Below are 22,694 nucleotides of genomic sequence, written 5' to 3'. Positions count from 1 at the left end.
CGTTTAACCTTTTTTGACACTTATTCCTTGAAGAACCATTGGTGATTTTGAACCTCGAGTGACTAAGTTTTGTAATATATGCTTTTTATCGGGTTACTTTATACGTCTTATTTTTTTAAATGACGAACTTGCGAAGTGGTAAAATTTATTTGTGGAAAATGTTTAAAACCATTTATCGGGATTGATAAATCTAAATACAAGTGATGGAACAATAGTATTTAATGAACATATTTTGAATGTAAGTATATATACTTTTTGCCATATCAGAGTAGTAATATTTATAACATAATTAAAACCATGTTCAACGATATAACAATTTCAAATGTAAAGATTTAGAGACACATCACAAACAGCTTCGGGGTGCAGCAAGCCAAGATCGGACATAATAGTGTTGATGAATTTTGGCGCCACATAGTCAACGCGTGGATGCTCTTTTGTCGTGTCTGCGTTTGGATTTTGCCTCAGAATTGGAAACTAAGGAAAAATGATTGAAACACATTAGCAAGAAAAATTATGAAGCATCTTTAATGAAAAACGATATAACATATTTGCGCGAGCGATGTCCCATTATAATTATTATTAGGTCATTATTATTTATTTTTGAAATGTATTTACTGCGTAATGTTCTGGTACACATTTGGTGCTTAAAGGAAACTCCTTTGAGAATTTGTAACTTTCTGCGGCGACAAACACAGGTTTGTTCAAACAACTGGCACACATCGCTATTGAACTTGAACCTATCTAAAAAATTTTAATCAATTAGTCACCATCATAATAAAATTTCTAATAATATTAATAAATATTAAATTTATGACATTCAACTAGCCAGTCATTTTTTTGAAGTTGTTCATTTATCAAAGGAAACAGTAAAACATTAACGAATTAATATTCTAAAACGTGTAAGACTAAGTGATAAACATAGAACTTAAAGAAATATAGAGGTGGGCTAAAATGAAAATGTAACATTTTTACTTTGTACATGCATAGTGGTTATCAGTTGCTTAGAGTTTAAATTTTGTGATGCTAGTGCATGAAAAAATTAGTAAAATTTTGCCTCAACAAACCTTGTTTAAGATCCCTCCATTTTGGCAGACCATTTCTGCTCCTATCAACACCATGTCTACTTTATTCATTATGTAACTGAAATGAAAAATTAAGAATTGGACTAAATTATTATTGCTACAACAGGTGTTCATTTTCTGGGTCACTTACCCAACAGCAGAATCTAGTATAAGAAATGTTTCTATTCCTTCTGCTTTTAATGCCTCATACATTTTTATGCTGAAATTTGTTAAGTGGTTCAGTTTTTAGCTATCAAAATAAAAAATAAAAATTAAGTAAGACCTACCCAGAGCAGTCTGGTCGAGACTCAGTTACATAAACTGTATTTTTACGTTTTTTCCAAGCTTTCAAAATATGTAGCACCACACGAGAATATGAGTGGACTAATACTGCCTAGAAGAACAATTTATTACATTATCCAGTTTTTGTCATTTCAAAGAATATTTAAATCCAGCAAACTCACTCCTTTTAAATAAGTGGTATTGGCAATTTCAGCTATCATGTCCTTTGCTATTCTTTTCTTATTTAAAAAATCACGACCTCTTTTGAGTAAAATTTCTTTACAGTCATCATAGCTCTATATCATATAATATATTTAGTGTGCTTAATGCAATATATTAAAATATTTTTGAGAACTGTCAAATTTACAAAAAATTGTATAAAATGTGGTAGTAAATTTGAAAATCTAACATACGGTCGTGTCAATTTCAGTAGTTAATGAGATGTACCTGACAAACATGTCACATGCAGATGTTACAGATGCCACTTTCTTGTCAATTTTTGACAAAATATTTATAGCTGTCATCAAATCCTCATTAAGACCACGTAATGTGGTGTCTGTGTAAAAGAATAGCAACAAATTGAATAACACGTGTACCAGTCATGAGTGTTATACAATGATTAATTATTATTTTATGACACTTAAGAAGACTCAACACATACTTTTATTTACTTTAATGAACTGGATCAGTGTATCCACAGCATGTAAAGCTTCTGAAACATTCTTGTCTCCTTTAACAGCTTCATTGAAAAAACTTGTAATTTCTGTTAATTTTGTTATTTTTTTTTAAATTAAAAAAGTTAAATATCAATAGAACATCATGCAAAATATTAGCAGCTTTTTATTGGTCAGGGTGGTTGATGAGTTAAACATAGTCTAATGACTGTTCATTGATTTTATTAAAATGACAAACACCCATAGTTTGTTAATTAGATGCATTTTAACCATTGCCAAAATCGTATGACCATAAGTAAGATAACTGTAACCATTTAAATAACACATTAGCTTTTATTAATAGCTTACATCTCATCCCAGTAAGCTGTTCATAATTTTTGTATGTCTAAGTCTGATCATTCAAACTTCCCTAACCATTTTTTAAGCCACATTCTCGGATTCAAATGCTTTACACCCTTTTTTGTTATCTCTTTTATTCATTTAAACTTATTCTTATTTAAAATTTTGTGTATACATTTCTTAAATATTTTTCTTTCTTATTACTTACTGATATCCTTTTCTTTCAGTTTCAGCAACAATTAAAATTAAATTAAAGAGAGAAAAAGTAGCTTAGTTGCCCACAATAAAATGCAACTTAAAAAGATTAAATTAAATAGTAAAATGTGCCAGCAGAAGAGACAGCGAATGCAGGTGAGAATGAAGACAAGCCATATGCAGCATAAAGTATAAAAATATGATGCAGGTATACTGTATATAGGAACTAGGTATTGGTATAATATATTATATTAATAATTAATACATTAACAAGTATTTCATACTTGAGTTGAAAATTTATATTTTTTATTATATTTTATTATCACTGTTATTTATAACTGTGATAGAAGAAATCACAAAGCCGATACACACTGGTGACATTTGGAATCTAATATATGCTGATGATATCGTTTTAACAACCACGCCTGAGCAGAATGCAGCACAGATGTCTGAAGATTGGATCACCAGACTGGCCGATCATGGATTCAAAGTCAACATCAGCAAAACCAAAGCAATGAACACTGGTGAACCCATCCAATCCACAGCTATTGGACGATGGCCCTGTTCAGTCTGTAAAGCTGGTGTAGGTAACAATTCAATCAAGTGTCAGCAGTGTAACCAGTGGTGTCACAAACGTTGTTCAAAAATAATTGGTACTTTATCTAAAGTGTCCAATTTTGTTTGTTCTGCTTGCATTAATCCACAACAACAAATTCGAAATAGAATGTTTTTGAAGCCATTAAGGTAGAGAAAGTCACATCGTTTCAATATCTAGGGGATGTTCTGGATTGTACTGGAACAGCTGAAGCTGCCGTTCGAGCACTCGTACGTGCAGCCTGGAATAAATGGCATCTCTTTGCTTCTATATTGATGCGGCGTGAAATCCCACTACCCCTACGATCAAGACATTATAAATCTGTGATACGTCTGGTGATGTTATATGGTGCAGAAACATGGCCAATGACAACCAAACTGGAACAACAACAACTTCACTGAAACGATATGAAAATGCTCCGATGGATGCAACAAATTAGTCTGAAGGACCACATCAAATCTACCGAAATCCTGCGTCGTGCTGGTTTAGATGATATAAAGAACAAATGCCGGCAACACCATCTGCGGTGGTTTGGTCATGTCAAACGAAGTGGAAACAGTGCCATAACTTCTCTTGCAAATGTTGAAGTACCTGGCATACGTCCCAAAGACCGTCCAAAGAAGTCCTGGTCATAAACAATCGAGCAAGACATGAAAACTCTAAATTTAAATGAAATGGATACAACTGATCGCCTAATTTGGTGCAAAAAATTGATGGCAAAGAAAACAACGTCCTACTTCGGGGGAACTGGGTCTCTGGATGCTAAACAAAGATTGATTGATTGATTATTATATGTTATAATAAGTTATTTATAGTTAAAGAAATATATATTAATTCTTTGTTTTCTAAATGTAAATGAGTTATTCCTTTCCATTTTCACAATTAATTCTAAACATAATTAATATTATGTTAATTAGTAAATTCAAATTTATAAAAACCTAACTAAACCACTTTTAATTTTAATATTTAATCATCAAATGTTTTAAAATCCATAAAATAAAAAGAAAAACAACCTTGCTCATTCATTATGAAATAAATTAAAACTGTAAATTATGTGTGTCCCCTTTCAACAGTTTCAAGGCTTCAAAAACAAAGAAACTTTGGCTTCTAGCGTTTCGAATCCGAGACGCTCCTGTCCAGTGTCCTGTTTCCTTGTAGCTGTTTCGGTTTCTCAGCAGTAACTAAGTCGTAATGTAGAAATTTTGTAACTTTGTGACATGCAGAGAAATTTTATAAGTTTGCGTCTCGCAGAGGTTTCGTGACTTTCTACTTTCGAATGTTGGTCCACTACTTGCTCGCACCGACGAGTGTTGCCAGTTGCTGTTGCGTAAGATTCAAGTCAGCGCTTCTCAGTCGAACATGTCAGAGTTAAAAACCGAGTTAAAACTAATCAGCTCACTGGCTTATCGGCTTATATCTGTTTTTATATTAATTAATGACATGCCACATATCAATCACATAGAATAAACGATTAACCAATCTATTTAATTATTGAATTAATTAACTATTCTAACTATATAAAGTTTACTGCTTCTTTTAAAACTTTTACTATTTACTATTACTTTTAGTTGAACGACATTTTACAGATATCAAATTAAATTTATTAGACAAAGAAAAAATTATTTAATAAAGATAAAAGATCAATTGGGAGATCGTTAAGAAAATGGATCAAACAGATCAAGAAACGGTTTATATGGCAAAAGGTGGAAGACCTTCCAACAAGATTTTCCAATAACAGAATGTGGACTTATTTTGTAGAAACATGTAGTTACGAATTTATGATGACTCAAGCTATAAATTCATATAATTACGAATTTAGGACAGATTTAAGAACCAAGTCGCCCTCTTACGCTTAGACATTGTTTTAGAAAGCATTTCATTTACAGCTACTCTTATATTAATTACCAGTGTTGACTGGCAACAAAGTATATGTAACGAAGTACTAGTAAAATTCGTTTTACTTGCAGCAAAAATTATAAATATTTCTACTTGAAACAAAATACTACTTTTTGGCTGCATTTTTAATTAGGCACATTTATCATTTGTACTTGATTTTGAATGATAAACAGCCTTTATTATATCTGTAGGAGATTCGTAAATGGGTTTTGCCCGTGCTAGTAAAGTTGGTTAAAGTGGCTGAGACATAATGACGATCACGATAATAAAAAATGTACTATATTAATTTTAGGTGATTATGCGCCATTTATGCAACGTTAAACGCATTAAACAATGACATTAATTCTTCTAACATTAATTGCCTCAGGTTCCCAAATTATTCATTTTTATACATATGTTCCAAACCGATATCTTCCACCCACAACTTAAATAAATAAGTTGCACAGCAGCAGAGTGCTGAAAAACGTAATATACCTATCCAGTACAAATTGCACACAACTAAAATTGTTGAGATAAATGGTTTATCATATATAAAATAACGTGACATAATTACAACCAATAAGATTAATTTTCACTGTCAATTGTCGTCATAGTTGAAGTAATTTTAACAAGTGATGGTAAGTCTTTAACTTTCTTTATCAAAGATGCCAAGGAATCCTTCAAATCAGTGATTTCAGGCACGTTACTTTCGCTTGCTGTTAATCTCGCCAATCTTATTATTATATCTGTATGAAAGTTGATATTTAGATAAAATAAAATTAAAATACCAATAAACTACATAAAATAAGTGAAAGACTTCAATTAAATAATCATTCATATTAGTTTAACAAATGAAAATCAAAATTTGAGAGAGACAAACAATATGATAGCAATGATTTTGAGCCTACCCTGACACTGCACTAATATATGGTGATGTTCCAGCGTGAGATGATCTTTCAAAAAGATAATGACATGTGGAACAAACTTTCCAGGACAATGCAACATGGATTGGGTGACAGTTTGAAATAGAAGAATGGAACAAATATGCAGAACAAGTGCAGGATCCTCGGCCGTTTGAAGATCCTTCAATGACGATTGCTTGTGGTTGAACATCTGCTGCCTTTTAGCAAATTATTGATACAATTATTCAATGCATTATTATTTTAACATCAATTACACATGGACTTTAACCTTTCTTTCTTTTTATCTCTTTTCAGCGTAATGTTTAAAAACGCTGAGGAACATATGTTTTCAAAATTTTGATAGAAATCGTCCAAAACCTGTTTCTATAAGATTATTAACAAATGTTATGTGATTGTTAATTTCATAGAAGCTGGTCAGTTGATTACAACTTAAGGAACAAAAACGATAGAAGATTTTCAAAAAAAGAATTCAATGTTTTATTCCGTCTCGCCAGTTGGTTTTAGCAGTTATTTCCGAAACAGAAAAATATATATCTTATATATATATATATATTAAAAATATAAGAAATTAAAAATGTAAAAATAAATATTGTTGCAAAAATAATATGAACGCCAACAAATTTAATCAACCTTGGGAGAAAGAGCTGAATTGAGTTTATTAAGTGCAGATTTTGTTTTATCATCTTGTACTGAAGATATAATTTTGTTACGGTCCTGAAATTTGAAATTATCATGAAAACTTAATTGAATAATTAGTTTGCATAACTTAGTGATGGTACAATTATCGAAGGTTCGATTTTAATTTGTTTAAAAATTTTGCGCGGTACCTAACAATTTAAATCAACTCTTTTTCAAGACAAAAAACGGTTAGTCAAATAGCGTTTATAAGAAATAGTCTGCCATTACTATCCGTTCATAAGTGATGGGCTAATAATGCAACACACCTCTCAATAACAACTAAAGCGGCTCGGAAGTATCTACAAGTCTGGTGAAATCATAAATCAACGAGCAAACCAACACAGTTCCAATAGAACAATTAGTCTTTCGGCTACAACTTGTGCATACGCTTGCTAGGCAAAAATAAGTTATTAATATTATGTTTTAACGCGCATTTTAATTTGTTATTAACCTTTTAATTCTAAAATTGTGTCAATAAAATGTTATGTAAGGTGCGAATTACTGAATTGACTTTTTTGAGGAAAATCAAATTTATTAACTGAAAATAATCGAAATAAAACTGATTTTTCGACATCGAACCATCACTAATAACTTAGATATTAACGCTTTTGAAAAATGCGTTAATAGATAAAATAGATAAATAAAAAACAAACAAAAATAGATAAATATTAAAGACAAAAAAAGACCAACAAAAAACGAACAGGACAACAAAACACAAATAACTGGAAAGAAGAGAGAACCTCAGCACTGACTGCCGCACTGTTGACGTTGACCATGAGATCAGCAGCGTACAATGAGAAGATTAAATTTGCGAGGTCCGTGCACAACGTTCGTAAAAGATGGACAATGAGAATGTACTGGACATCATCTGCAATGTGATTGCATGTTTTATACATGCATGTGGCGACACATGTGTGTGCGCGTGTGTGTGTAAATACCCGAGTAATAAACTATTAGCAAGAGGCTTTTTTTTATATGTTAAACATAATGCAATGTATTCATTCGTTCATTCAAATAATAATTTACTTTAATTGAAATAGAATTAAATTATTTTCTCTTGAAATTTATCAAAAATTCATTTCTCTCTCATTTATATAAGACTATTTTTTATATTTTTAATCGTTTGCGTTGTTTATAATTGTTGACAATCGGAAAATTATGATGAAAAATAACAATAATTCAACAAAAATCATCTATATGCGAGCAAACATTGATCTGTTCGTTGACCACATATTCACCGGAAAGCAACCTTTGAAGAAGCTGACGCCCTTCCCAAACATTTTGATGCTGCTATAGAGCGAGGAGGCTTTGTCAGACACGTCAGCAAACAATTTCTTCTTGTTAGTAGGGGGCTGATTGGATGACGGCTGTTGTTTAGTTGTCGTCGTGGAGGTGTTGGCAATACTGGTCGACGGCGCATCAGTCTCAGCTTGTTGTTCTTGTTGTTGTTGCAAGGTTAATACAAAAATGTTTTTCAGTTCTTCACTGTAACTGTTGTTTAACAACCTAGATGAACCACAACAAATTATGATTTGAAATACATTACATTGATGTTATTGTTTATTCATCTAAACCGGAGTACTATTAATCAAATATGTTAGGATAACGTTAAACTAGCTGTGTCAGCCTGAGAAGTTTCCAACAAAATGTAAAATATTACCAAATATATTTTCAAAGAAGTAACTAAAAAAAACGAACCTGGCCAATCTGACAGCTACAAACTGCAAAAGATCAGCAGGAGCATCACTGATTGATGACAATTTCATCAACTCATCTGCCATTGATGTGAATTAAGTGCTATATAAATAATGAATCCCATCTGGTTCCAATGATTATGTTGTAATAAGCTAAGCAACGAATAATACTAAAACGATAGAGGAACAAAACTAACCAGTGATTTCACTGATGGTCATAAAAACACCACTATCATCGGAATGATCGTTGTCATGATCAGCATCGTCGTCAACGTCAACCTCATTATGACCAACCAAATATTTCTTCTTAGTAGCCTTCATCTTCACCTCCCTGGCTTGAGAGCCAGCACCACCTCCACCAATTTTTGAGGCACCTGTCAGTTAATTTGTTGAGGGTAAATATGATGTTTATTCAGAATTAATATTTGTTGTATTTATAAAACCAGTTCAGACAGAACCAACGAAATATTTAAAAAAGATTTGTGATCAAGATGATAGTCACGACACAACCACTGTAGTCCCATAAACAACTGAGCACCCATCATCACATAATGAGGAAAATAACAAACTGACCACTCAAAGTGACCTTTTTCCTCTTATTATCTTTCAATGGAGCATCTTCATGAACATGCCCTCGTGTTTTGCTTGCACTTCCCCCTCCTCCTCCACTGGACACCTGTCGGCTCTCCATCAGGATTGATGGATTTTCTTGGATTGTCTGTTTAAATTCATCACAAATGTCGAATAAATACAAAATAGAATGCGTATTATTCTGTAACTTTTCATTTTGTTGAAGAATTTGCTAACACATAATTAGAGCTAATGCATTGAGGGCCATATTAGATGAAAATGTGATTTGTAAGTGAACCATGGACGGTAGTTATTGTATAACAATCATTTGATTCAATGCAAAAAAATTTCCATGTTCACATTATTTTGAAGACACGTGTTTGTCCTAAACTATCGATATTAAAAATATGTTGGACAAATAAATATTCATTCAACTGCTGCCAACTTTCTGTGCTTTCTCAGAAATGAGCGGTTTGAAATGGTCCAACGCCATGTCGACAAGATAGCTGCTGATGAGGTAGCACTCGGACAGAATGATAATGTTGTTCTTTTTCTTCGTCAATGTGTTGATCAGAATCTGTGCATCCTCCAGTGTGCAGATGCTTGGCAGGTGGGGCTGTCATGTTTTTATAATTCATTTATAAAAATCATTCAACTGACATGATGGTTATGAATAATGATAAATGTGCATTTTAGTGAAATCATCTGATTTCTTTATTGTAAAACGCCTGTGCTAGGAAATAAGCCTTAAATGATAACGTTTTGTCATTAAAACTGCTGCACACTTAACACAAAATTTAAAAATGAGTTGAAATGAATTCTTAAAATTTGAACTGACCATGAGATTGAACCACATTCCAGCCTCCAAAGCCTCCTCCATTTCAACAAGAATTCTTTCTTTGTATGCCGGCCCCAGGCAACATGTCTTCAAATACTCCATACCATCATTTTTAAATCTTTTCTTGATGTAACCTTGGGCATCAGATATCCCCAGCCGAGTCAGACAATCATATTCTGTGATGTAAATAGCAATGAACATTAAATGCTAGTACCTACACATAATGAAGCTTTCAAGACTTTGAACAACACAAAACAGTGGGCTGATATTGGAACAATAAAAAAATTATAGACTAGATAGAATAGAAATAAGATTATACGGAGATGATTCAAATAAACGGTGCCACATTAACTTTTATGATGGCCAACCAAGTTTTACTGGATCATTTAGATCATATGAAGAATGAACATCACCTAATCAGTTTTATTGTGTGAAGTGGCATAGAATATGTTGGTCCTGTGTAGAAGAACTGGAAATGTAGATCCTGTAGGATGGTACTGAATATTTTGCTCTCATGAGATGAGATTGGATGTGTATGTTTTGTGAAGTGGCACTTGATAAGTTGCTCATGCGGATGAGATTGAATATGTTGGTCCTGTGAGGTAGCTGCAGATATGTTAGCCACGCGAGAAACGAGATTAAATATGTTGGTCTTGGAAGTAAGAAAGTTGGACTGTGTGGGTAAATCTTGATCCAAAAATAAAAATATACATGAACAAAGCCAAAGGTGAGTAAATAAGGTAATCATTTTATGTCTAAAATGAATTATTTTAAAAATCATTTCCAATGAAATGCAATTTGAATAAAATATATCAGCATGTGCTTAAAATAAACGACACAAATTATGGTTCAACAAAAAAAAAATTCCTGATGTAAACTCGAAATACAAATAAACCCTAATGATCATACAATAACGTTTTAAAAAACAAAAATTAAATATTTACACTAAAATCCAATCTATATATGAAGAGCATATCGTCCAATATGTTGAAAAATAATAAATTTACCTACCAATGTATGAATTCTGATTATAGAATGAATTAACCCATTGCTGTTGGGACTTGATGTAAATATTTGGAGTGTAGGTAACATTGTGAGGCCTGCTCCCTGTTAATGATCCTGATATTTCACAGCTTTCTATTAATTTATCCAGGATATCTATGAAATAATTAAAGGTATGTTTTAGTTGGAATATATGTAACAAGAAGATTGGAATCACATCAAATTAGGGATGATGGCATATCATTACACAAACTTATTAATTAATTATTATGAAACAAAAGCATGGAAAATCAGGATTATAACTTGAATAAGACGGATAATAAAAACAAAGTTTGGAGTCAAATGGAAGAATTTTAAACTGAAAATTTGGACTCTAGTAAAAATCTCTGACACTCTGTATATAACAGATGTTGATTTAAATATGTTTATCAGAAGTACTCACTGTAAGCCAATGTTTCTTGAAAGCCATACTTTGTAATGATTGGGAACACAGGAGTAGGCCTGAATAAATCGAATTTAACAAAAATTTAATTGATTTATTAACACTTTACAACAATAAATTAGCATTGCAGGCAAGCAAACTAAGTATGAACTATTCAAAAGATAATGAAATGAAACTCTGTTAAGCTAATTTGAAATCAACTGACCTTGTGATGGCATTGAACATTCCTGCAAACAAGGACCTGTGCCTGTCAATATAACTGTCTGTGTACAATTCATTACCAGACAGATCTTTTTTGCCCAATATAATTGTTTCCAATCTTTCAGATATTAGCTGTGAGTGGTTTGAACAAGAAGTGATTATGTAAATTATTTCCATTTGTTACAAATTCGCTCAATCCAGCAACAAAGCAAATAAAATTCCAAGCTCAACTTTCCTCTAACAACCGGTGCATCCATAAATGTCATGACTTTTGTTTAATACAATTTGCCTGATGATAACTGTCTCCAAATTTCAATTTAATTTAAAACAACTGAAAAAATTTACAAAAAATTACCTCCTTCAAAACATCACCAGGAAAATTGAAATGTTTTGCAAGTTCAGATATTGTAACCAAGCCTTGTTCTTGTAGCTTATCATTAATTTCCTCACTGAGTCTATCAAAATAACTCCTAAAAATATATAATTTTAAATAATTATGCTAATTCAAAAATTACAAACCTCCATTATTTGAGAGCACATATTTGATAAATTTGTTAAAATTGGATACACTAACTTGTCGATCAACTGTCCTAATATCAATTTGAGACTCTTGTCTGTTTTCATTAGCTCATTCACCTTAGCTTCAATATGCAACAAATCAACATTTAATTTCTGCTGCAGATCAACCAAATTAATTCTCCCTGAATTAAATATAAGCAAGATTTTTTTTTATTATTGTTCCTTAAAAAATCAGAATCTGACAGACACAGAAACTGTATGGGCATGCAAGGCAGTAGTACAAAATAATAACAAAAAATAAATAAATAAAAATAACAGAGGAAAAAAAGTTTAAACATGAAAAGTATAGAAAATAAAATAAAGTAATGGTTTAAAAAAGCAAATAGATAAAGTAATTTATTAATAAACTAGTTAATGACTTAATGAGTTACAGAAAAGATTGATAAGAAAAAAGAAAAAAAATTGGGTAAGCGACAAAGTTTTATTGAGTGCTAATATATTTAAGATGTTTTGTGATGAAGGTCTTTTCCTGATATGTTGATTGAGTGGTGACATGATAGCTATGCTTCCATTGACGAAAGTTGTGTATAGTAGTTTTGGTTGGTGGTAGTAAAGGATGGATGAAGTGGTTGTTGTAATTTTCAACTTCAAGATACCAAGTTTATAGTAGTGTTGTTATCTATAGATCTGAACTTGTATCGAGTAACAAATATTTAAAGTTTTAAACAATGTATTGATTAATTGAGTGAGTGATTGATCTGCATGCATGCATATATATTTCTTGTAATTCACCTCCAGCAATAGCTAATTCTTCCAAAATTTCTTTTGTAAGTTCTTTAGGTGTGAGATATTCTTTGCCATCAGTTGTATAAATGACATTCAATATTTTCAATTCAATTAATCTTTGCACAATCTCAATGCAATTCCTTTCAGAAAGTCTAATAATTAACAGAATTTAAATTTGATCATCATTATAATTATATTATTTAAATTAAAAAATTATCTTTTTAACCAAGATCAAATAACAAACTTTGTATTATTTAAAAAATAAATCTGATATATTTATGAAGCAGCTTTTCTTTAAATACTTCAACAAATCTTGAATTGCACAATAAAATTATATTGAATCACATTTCTCAAATTTAGGAAAGTTACATTACAAGGTACTGGCTGTACTACTTGTAGATGTAGAGTAGACTTATCCTATCTCTTATGACTTATTTTATTCTATTTTTTATATTTTTTTGTACTTGTTAATAATTGTTTGTATTGCAAATTTTCGAATAGATTTGATTGGTAATGATTGAATAAAAATAGATTAATGAAGTAACATCACATCACATAAATAAAATCCCATATGTTTCCCTGGCCAAACCATGATTAAAAAAAACATTTTTAGATGAGAACAAAATGAATGACATCATCTGTATTTTCCATCAGTTGAAATGTTATATAGCAAACAAACTTCTGAACGGATGAACTGAGCTGAACGCGTTGAAAATCAGTTGCAAGTCTTTTTATCTCCTCCCAATCCGCCGTCGCCATGGCTTATTGATATTTTGGTTTTTCGGTCGGTACGTTCAAAAGTGTAACTCAACTTTCTTGATACAAAAAATACCAAGTTATGGAAAGATCGAGAACATTTGCAAAGAAGCAGCCAAGTATACGTGCAGCATATGTTAATCCAGAGTTAGTTTTACTGTAATGAACGGTTTCACAAAAAGCATCTCAAAACTATTTCTTACAAATTTTCGTTGGCACACGCTAACCTGCCAAAGCGAATTACAAAACATTACACGAGACGAGAGTAAGAATTATAATAACAACTTTGTGCTTTTATATAACTTTTTAAAAGTATAATGACACCCACGTCCTCTCAAATAAGATCAATTATTTTCACCTGCTTCACGTTAAAACAAGATATCGATGGTTTATTTCAAAAATTCATTCAAATGTGCTTATCCACACAATTTCCAAAGCAAGCTAGTAAATAAAACGCGAATAAAATTAGATGATAAACTTTTGCAAAATATTTCTTTGCGTACAAAAATTAGGCACAAGAGGCTAAAACGTATAGAAATGAATCAAGTTTCTTCAGAACAATTTCTCAAACAATGAACTGCAGCCTCCACGTTCCAAACGATTGGAAGTTAAACTGATTGGATAGATTATGCATGTGTATCGTTATAATCAACGCACTGGTTTCTAGGATTAAGACGCTTCATGATAAGATCAAAATGATTCGCGATATCATGGCAAATCGTAATAGCATGATAGATCCATTTTAATGACCATCTAAAAATTCTTAAACGAAATTATGCAGGTAAACGTATGGTCAGATTGCGAAAAAGTTAACACGGCTAAATTATTAATGAGATATAAAATTGATTAATAAAACGACATCTAAGTAACAAATCACAAACCATATTAATTAGGTGAAAAAATAAAAAATTATATACTTTGAAAATTCTCAATTGTAATAAAACATGCAAGTTTGGAAATTTAATAGTTCAGCATAATAGTTCAAGTTCATATCTACATAATACTGATATTCTAGCCAATGGCAAGCGTCGCTTCATTTTCTGAGCTGTTTCCTTTGGAGAGCCTGGAAAGTCGAGAGTTCTTGGCGTTGGAACTCGTCGGCAGTTCACCGAATAATTCCGATCCATCGTCGGCTACCTTCACACTTCTCGCCATCGCTCGAATCGCCGCCGCCATGCTCTGCTCATCAACAGGAGTCTCCTAAGTTTATTTTATTTCAAAATTCATTTCAATTCAACATCCATTTCATTTCAAAATTTATCTAAATTCAAAATTCATTTCAAACGCTGGATCTGGATGAAGAATGAAAACAATAGCAAGGAATTTATTTTCCCTGCCAAATATACCAACATCGATAGCGTCATCAAGTGGTTTGGACATTTGTCTGGCGGGCCACGGTACGCTGATCGGTACAGACATCGAGTACATGCCGCTCTGCGTGACTGGTTCGTCGTCGTCGACATTGCTCGCATCGCTGCTGCTATCATCAACTTCTGCTTCCCCCTTCGACCGACTGATTCTCCTCGGCTTTTTAACTTCATGATCTATCAAAATTATATCACTGCTGTCAATTCGTCTTAAGCGGAAACAGTGATTTATTAAGTTTTATTTCTATTTTATACAAAGTCATCATGCAAAAACAACAATGTTTATTCAACTCAATTTCTAAAACATTGCTAATAATAAAATTCATTGCTAACACTCTATGCACTCATTCGAGTTAATTTATATATTTTCACTGATTTTTAATTTTAGCAAAAAACTAAATCCAATTACATAAACAAAATAACAGTATAAGGATGCATGAATTAATAGATAAATGACAAGAACCATCGTCCGAGGTAATATAGCTGTTGTCATCAGTCTCGTTGGCCTTGTATGAGCCATCATCATCATCATGGAACAAAAACACTACAATTGAAAATGCGTTGAACCTAAGTTTAGTTTAATTAATTTATGCACTACGAATTAGCCTATTGACTTAGAAAAAAGTCAAAGTGAAAAAAAGCAAATTAAAATATCTGTAATGTGCAGTGCAAGCTGCCTGGATGCTACCAGATTAAAAGGGAGAATAAATAAGTTGAGAAAATTAAACTCAGTCATGAAAATATCAAACTAGAAATGAATGAATGAACGAAAGATAAATTAATCATAAGTAAAGAAAAAATGGAGTAAATAACTGTTAGAGAAAGCAAAGTAGAGCATTGTATTCTTAATCTCTTTTCATTACAGTTACTTCTCTAATAACTTTTACCTACTTTATTATTATTAAGTCCTGAAACTATACAGTGATTGAGAAAGTTTATTCTAGGAAATTTAATGAAAGAGAAGCGTGGAGCAATCAAGGTTCAAATTGAATATTACAACATTCATTTACAACAAATCAATGGAGCAGCAAACTTGAAAAAAATATCTACATAAAGCTGTGTCAATAAAATAAACAATGTTTTAAAATGTAAACTAAATTATCAAATGCAAACTAAATTTTAATATTTTTAAAAATTATTAGTTTTCAAACTCACCATCTTCCGGTTCAAACGATCCTACAATGATTGGTTGATTGTTCTGATTGTCTGCCAGGTAAGCATTAATATCTTTGTTAACAATGGATTGTGGCTTGCTTGGATTAGCAAGTGACTTAGTGGTGTCTGCAGCGGTGACGTCATCGCTGTTTTCGTCAGCATCGAACGTTGTGAGCTTGACGGGCATGTAAACATTTCTCAAAGTAGATGTGACATTGTCATTGTTATCTTCTTCGTCCTCCTCAGGAATTGAAGTCGGCACTTCAAGTGACATTGGGGAGAGGATAGGAGAATAATCTTTGAAAGTTAATCACAAACAACAAAGGGTTACTACAATTTCTGTAAGTGCAAAATTTAAAAGCATCATAATCGTAACCAGTTCTATTAAAGACACTTGGAAAAAGTAAATGTTAAAGTGATTTATTGATATAAAACAATAATTTTGAATGAAATTATTAGTTATATATTGATTGATGCCATTTGGAATTGGCATGAAATTAATATGAAATCAATGAAAACTATGTTTGAAATATTGATTAAACGCATACTTGTAGCTGCAGGGTGAGAAATTTTTGGGAGAAGGTATTCAATCTCATTATCAGCATTCCATGTCATGTATGTTGCTGCAAGCGATGAAGACGCTAACGAAGAAGATTTCGACGACGATGTGGCTGGCAAAGAAGCTTCATCTACTACTGAAATGTCCAAAGAAGAGATTTTTGATCTAGCAGAACCCTTGTCATCAGATGACAATGGGGCAGAAAAAATATTAGCGGGATCTGTTTTAACTTTTTGATCAGACATTGGAAACATGGAAAAATTGGTTGGTTGAATGGTTGACGGGACACCCCTGCTGCTGCCCGCATCAAATTCTGCTGTTACCTTTGTCACCTCACTCTTGTCGGCTAGTAAGTGTTTCTTGTTTTTGTCTGAAACAATGGGTGGAGAGGAAGTCTTAACTTTCTCAGCAGGGTACACTACAGAAGGTGGAGTTGTTGGACTGTCGCCTACCCATTCATCGAAGAAATTAACATTTTTGGATTTGCTGAAATCATTGTGGATGAGAACATTTATCAGCTTGTTCTTGTCCTGCATGTATCGCGTCTTCAAATTGTCAAATTTCGAATGCTCTTCATCTTCGAATGCTCTGCACAATGAATAAAAATAGTTGCACGTTTCAACTACTAAGTATAAAACATCAATCGAAGAATGGATAGATGAACAATGATTTTTGATAGGAAATAATTAAGAAAGGATTCAACTACTTTATTCTTTTCTTCATTTCTGTTTGTTCTTTTGCAATATAATCCTCAAAGCTGGTCTGTATGGACTGCAGCACAGATCTGATGTTGTTCGATATTGTTGCTGATCCTTGGTTGAATTAAATAACAAAATAAGAGTAAGATATGTCATTCAAATTAACAAATATTATGAAAAATTTTTAAAGTAGAAATAAATATAAATTAATTGCCAATGTTGTTGTAATCATAATAAGAACAAACCTACCTCCATTACTTGCCAAATTAGTGCTGGGTTTTTCAACAACAATTTTGTACATGGGAGAATAATTTGCATCCCTTGTCAATTCATCTATTTTATCTTTGTCTGTCTTAAAAAACAGAGTTTATTTTTTTCCGATAAATCATCATTTTGAATGTTTTTATAAGAAAATTAGGAACATTTAGCAGACTGCATGGTTCAAAATAATAGAAATAAGTTTATATTATTAGAGATAAAATGGCTTTCTTATTCCCATTTGCAACTGTATATTAGATAAAACTAATCAGTTCAACAAGAAATTTATGACAGATTTCATTGAAATGCAAAAATTGACAAATTAATTTAAAAAAAATTAATGCATTTTATTCTAAAAAATCACTGAGACAACAAAAATAAAATTTCGAAATATTCCCCAAAAAAATTTTCATATAAAAAAAATCATATTAATAATGATAAATTTTTTATTATATCAAGTGCCTTCCCACATGTTCCTCTCCGAAAAATCGTTGAACACTTGTATGATCAGTTGACAAGATGACATCCAGGTCCAGTTTCATTACGATAATCACTTACTTACCAAAATCTAAATGAGGCATTTTTCCTACTCCCAATCTTCTTCTTTGGCAGCATTATAATTCTCATAAAAAAATTGTTATAGTACAACTTCTGCAAATGTAGCCACAACTTCAAAACCACAATCAACACAATTGATCTTAATTAGGCTCAATCCTAACCCTCCTATGGGAGAACTGGAGTTGCACTAATATAAAAATTGAAAATGTTAACATGTGCATGTTTATAAATGTGAATCGGCTGACTGACTATTAAATGACATAATTACACTAATTAATTATACTAACTATGAGATCAGAGAAGACGAGCAAATGATCAGATTCAGCATTTTTTGCATGTGTCACCATTTGACAGTTCAAACATTTCATCACAATCCACCCCGATATCTTCAGTCTTTCAATCAAGAAGTTGTGTTCCTTTCAATTAAAAAAACAGATATGAGCAAGACCATGCATAATTTGGTAAAAAATATGTAATAAAAATATTTACAATGTAAACTCCCTGGAGACCTAAAACTACTTCAAAAAGCTTTTTGTCTTTGAAGAATGGATGTGACAAGAATTCATCTGGGATTGTTTCAAGGTTACTCGTTAAAAAATACAGAAAAATAATATTTTTTTAGCAAACTAAAAACTTATGGAAATTAAATATGGTAAACCAAGTCGTAACATGCATATGATGCATAAACTTTTAACATATGATTTTAGCAAGAGTTTCATAACAGCCAAGTTGGTCATAGGCATTTAAAAAAAACACCTTGCTTCCACCTATAAATTTTCTGACCCTAAAAAATAATTTTTTCTATCAATGTTTTCAAGCAAACTTTTTCTACTATAAAAATTCCTAAGTTCAATTTTAAGTTGAAACAGATTATTTTGGGTTGTTTCTAATTCATAATGCACAACAAATCTGTACTCTAATTCAACATTGGAAACATATTGCAGGAGAATGTTTTAATTTGGTAATATTGTTTAAACAACTTGTTTCTAGCAAAGTACAAACAAACTCTTTATCTAATTTGTATATTACCTCAATACATTATTAAAACCACCTAAATTCTTTCTCTTTTATGCCACTTAAAATTTTATGCCACCCAAAATTTTTATATCCTATCAAAACTTTTATACTGACTAAACACTTTACACCAACTCAACACATTTTACTACTCTGACTGTTTGTATGTTTCAAAATATTTATTAAAAATTATTTTGAATATTTATGAAAAAAATTATAAAATAATTAAACATAATTGAATGAAAACATACCACATTCAAATGGAATTGAATTTTTGATGTCTGTCTTTGTGAATACTTTGACATTGAGGCACTTACAGGTCAACATACGCATCTTCTGATTTCAATATTCTGGTTATTTCAAATTTTTTTATAATTAGAACCTAGTCAAACAAAAATTTTAAAAGTTAAAAAGAACTTGATTTTTAAAAATATTGATTAAATCAGATTACTTTTTCTTATCAGCCTTTTATAACAGGTATAACAACTTTAAAATTAAATCTGTTTACAGCAGTTTCCTCTGCTCTAAATGTTTCTTTATAATTCTATATTTACATAAGAAATTGCAAGATTATAAAAAATATATAACAAATAATAAAAAGTATACAGCAAACATCATAATATATAATGATAATGATAATAGGCTTTCTGGATTTGACTGGATTTCTAAACCAAATCCTGTCACAAAGAGACATCTACCTGAAAATCTATCTATGAGCTGCCTTGTGCAAATGGATCAAATGATGAAAAATAAATCTAAATAACATAATGGCAATACAATAGAATAGGAGTTACAGAATATAGACAGAATATATAGATAGATATATATACTAACATATGAATGATCAATATCAATCATAATAATTTTTTAAATATTAAAGTTTAAAAATTAAATTATTAAATCAACAAAAATTACCTGCTATCAAAGGTTTCAACAACTTTAATAACTAATTTATTAAAGTTAATAATTAATAGCAAATTAACAATAATTAATTAAATATTAATCATCAGAAAGTTAATTGAAACGTTAAAATTTAATTAAATTAAAATCCATCACGCAAAAATCTCGCAGTGCAACTATTCAGTGTTAAAAATAATTATGTAGAAAAAAGAAATAGAAAGAAAATTAGTTTGGGATACAAAAATTCATAAAATCTCTAAAAAAGCATAAACAAGATTTGCAAATTTTGTGATCTTATGAATAAGTAAATTAATTTGATAAATAATTGATGAGATTGCCGACATGTCAATCACAGACAAATTAAAAACGAAGCAAATTACAAACCAGACCAGCGCAAATGCAAGATTCTTTATCTCTTTCTTTACGGGTTTAGTTATTAAAAACTAAAAGTTATGATACCAAAAATAACGAAAAGTACCTAATTTCTAGCAGCATATAGATATACTTATAATTCAGGTTCTTGCAGACCTTTGATCAGAGTTTCAACCAGGGCTGAATAAACGAAGACATGTTTTTAAATGGAGTTTTTTCTATTTTTTTTCATTTGAGAAAATCGAAAAAGTTTATTTACTATATTTATGTTTTATACTGAAATTACTTCCGTAACCTTCCAACATAAACGGATAAAGAAGTTTACATAATGTCAGACATCCATTTTAGAGATTCTACATTCTAGATAGTATAGGTTTTGAAATATAAAATTTAATGACGCAAACTCTTCTAGGTCAGCCAACTGTTAGATTTCAATTCCTATTGGATATTCAATGTTTTATACCGGGTTTTTGCAATGGATATCCAAGGTTTTTGCCGAACAACAGTTTTTTTTCATCACATTATATTTTCCCTCTAATTTTGTTGACACCATTTAAAAAAGTTTTGCATCAGAATCATTATTCAAATTCATTTGTGGGCTTTTGTATGAAGTATAATGAATACACACAAACTTCGCCAAAGTAAGTATAACTATTAAGTCGTCACTCAATCAACTTATCAGGACAAGACCTTCATCACAAAACACCTAAATTATACTAATACTCATCAAACATTTGTCATTTGTTCAATTTTTGTTTTTTCTTTCTCCTTTATGAACTCTCAACTCATAAAATCATTAACTAGTCAATTAATCATTATTCTATTTATTCGTTTTTTCAAATCAAGGTTTAATTTTCCATGCTTACCCATGGTATATGTGATATGGATATATATGATATTAAACAGTAAACACTTAAACATTCCTACTCCTTATCATTCTTTTCTCTTATCGATCACATAGCTCACTTATTACAAAGTCCTTATATAGTCACCTAATTAATTATTTTATTTATTCGTTTTTTAAATCATTATTCAATTTTCCATCTTCTCAAGCTTAAACATTCTTACTCTGTTATTTATTTTTCGTTATCATTCTATACTATTGTCTTGCATTTTTTAGCGGTTTCTGCGTCTGTCAGATTCTGATTTTTAAAGAATAAAAATTTAAAAAAATGTGACGTGACGTAATATACTTACTTTCGGCAAAGTTTATTGTGAAAAGGATTCCTAATTCCAGCATTATTTTAAAATAATACAGCCAGTCCTACCCAAATAGTTGTTACGATGTTTCACTTTTGAAAAACTACCTTGATGTCTGTGTCGTATTTTTAAATTAATGTTGTTAATAATTGTCATTTTATACAGTTTTGGTCCACAATTATAAAATTTCAATTTAAAATGTTGCAAAATGATTTGAAAAAGGAAGCAATAAAAATTAACTACTTGCAGGTCATTTACAAATTTTTCAACTTTTATTGATGATGTGTATGCCTAGTGTCTCTGTCATTTGTGATGAGATGGCATGTGTGTGTTGTGTGTGTATGTGCCATACATAGGTGTATGTGATTGATCATTGTTTCCATGAACAGTGTAGTTAAACGTGGCTAATTGGGTGACAGATTGTTTCAATGGTCATTACTTATATGCCTGAACACACAATCTTCATTTATTAAGTAAAATAAAATCATCTTTGAGGTCTTTAGTCTTTTTCTTAGTCTAGTACTTTAGTTTGATTAGTTCTAGTTCTAGCTAGGCTGTTTAATTTAATCTTAATGTTCATGTTCACAGTTTAGTTTAGAGGTTTAGTTGAAATTTCTTTTATCTATCCATCTAATAATGATCTATTAAGGGCCTGATTAATTTTTATTTTGACTCAACTCTTGATTTAAATTATGTGTTATGATCAGTTTTTAAAATTTTTTTGTGCAGTTCATTTTCCACTTTTTTCTGGTCTTCTACTTGTCTAACACTTGCCTTGTTGTTTCCTCTCACTCAACTAAATTCAGATCTAACAACACTTCCACAGGGCATAAAAGTCTTAAACTTGTTTCATATTTGTATTTAATAACTTATTGATACATCATTGATCCCTGTGCATAATTAATTAGCTATCCATAATCACTTGAAAAGATGTTGCAGAACAGTTTTTTGATCAACTGTTATTCAAATAAACATTTTTTCTAATTTATTCTTAATAGTTTGGTTTTTGTAATGGATGTTTGTATATGTTGGTAATATATATAAATTTACTGATTGCATAAGTTTTAAAAATAAATTCATATTTTTACTTTAGTTAGTTGCAGTAAAGATTTGTATAAAATTAATTTTCTTTTATTTTACATAGATCAAAAAATCAGTTGGTCAGACTTATTGGTTGTACAAC

At 30.9% G+C, this 22,694-nt stretch overlaps 2 protein-coding genes across 2 annotated transcripts; both read right to left on the bottom strand.

The window, feature by feature from the left end:
- Positions 1 to 128: 128 nt before the first annotated feature.
- HELRODRAFT_188930 (hypothetical protein) lies at positions 129 to 13,433 on the bottom strand (the record flags this gene model as incomplete). Its single annotated transcript, XM_009024557.1, has 28 exons — positions 129 to 474; positions 616 to 741; positions 1,065 to 1,140; positions 1,213 to 1,281; positions 1,349 to 1,455; positions 1,526 to 1,639; positions 1,791 to 1,899; positions 2,005 to 2,106; positions 4,246 to 4,327; positions 5,673 to 5,767; positions 5,930 to 6,141; positions 6,213 to 6,301; positions 6,575 to 6,658; positions 7,363 to 7,490; positions 7,872 to 8,128; positions 8,321 to 8,396; positions 8,514 to 8,690; positions 8,890 to 9,034; positions 9,332 to 9,502; positions 9,725 to 9,900; positions 10,195 to 10,397; positions 10,732 to 10,882; positions 11,169 to 11,227; positions 11,374 to 11,501; positions 11,725 to 11,839; positions 11,944 to 12,070; positions 12,681 to 12,826; positions 13,354 to 13,433. 23 exons carry the CDS (start codon positions 13,431 to 13,433, stop codon positions 1,588 to 1,590), a joined length of 2,964 nt encoding a protein of 987 aa, XP_009022805.1. The 3' UTR covers positions 129 to 474; positions 616 to 741; positions 1,065 to 1,140; positions 1,213 to 1,281; positions 1,349 to 1,455; positions 1,526 to 1,587.
- Positions 13,434 to 14,441: 1,008 nt separating this feature from the next.
- On the bottom strand, positions 14,442 to 19,372 carry HELRODRAFT_162315 (hypothetical protein; the record flags this gene model as incomplete). The annotated part of the gene is made up of 9 exons (XM_009024556.1): positions 14,442 to 14,630; positions 14,781 to 14,974; positions 15,953 to 16,249; positions 16,501 to 17,099; positions 17,218 to 17,323; positions 17,459 to 17,561; positions 18,313 to 18,418; position 18,809; positions 19,291 to 19,372. The coding sequence occupies 9 exons, from the start codon at positions 19,370 to 19,372 to the stop codon at positions 14,442 to 14,444; spliced, it is 1,677 nt and encodes a 558-aa protein (XP_009022804.1).
- Positions 19,373 to 22,694: the final 3,322 nt, after the last annotated feature.

This window comes from Helobdella robusta, assembly GCF_000326865.2.
Source record: "Helobdella robusta unplaced genomic scaffold HELROscaffold_4, whole genome shotgun sequence".
Taxonomy (NCBI): Eukaryota; Metazoa; Annelida; class Clitellata; order Rhynchobdellida; family Glossiphoniidae; genus Helobdella; species Helobdella robusta.
This window is presented reverse-complemented; position numbering and strand designations above follow the sequence as displayed.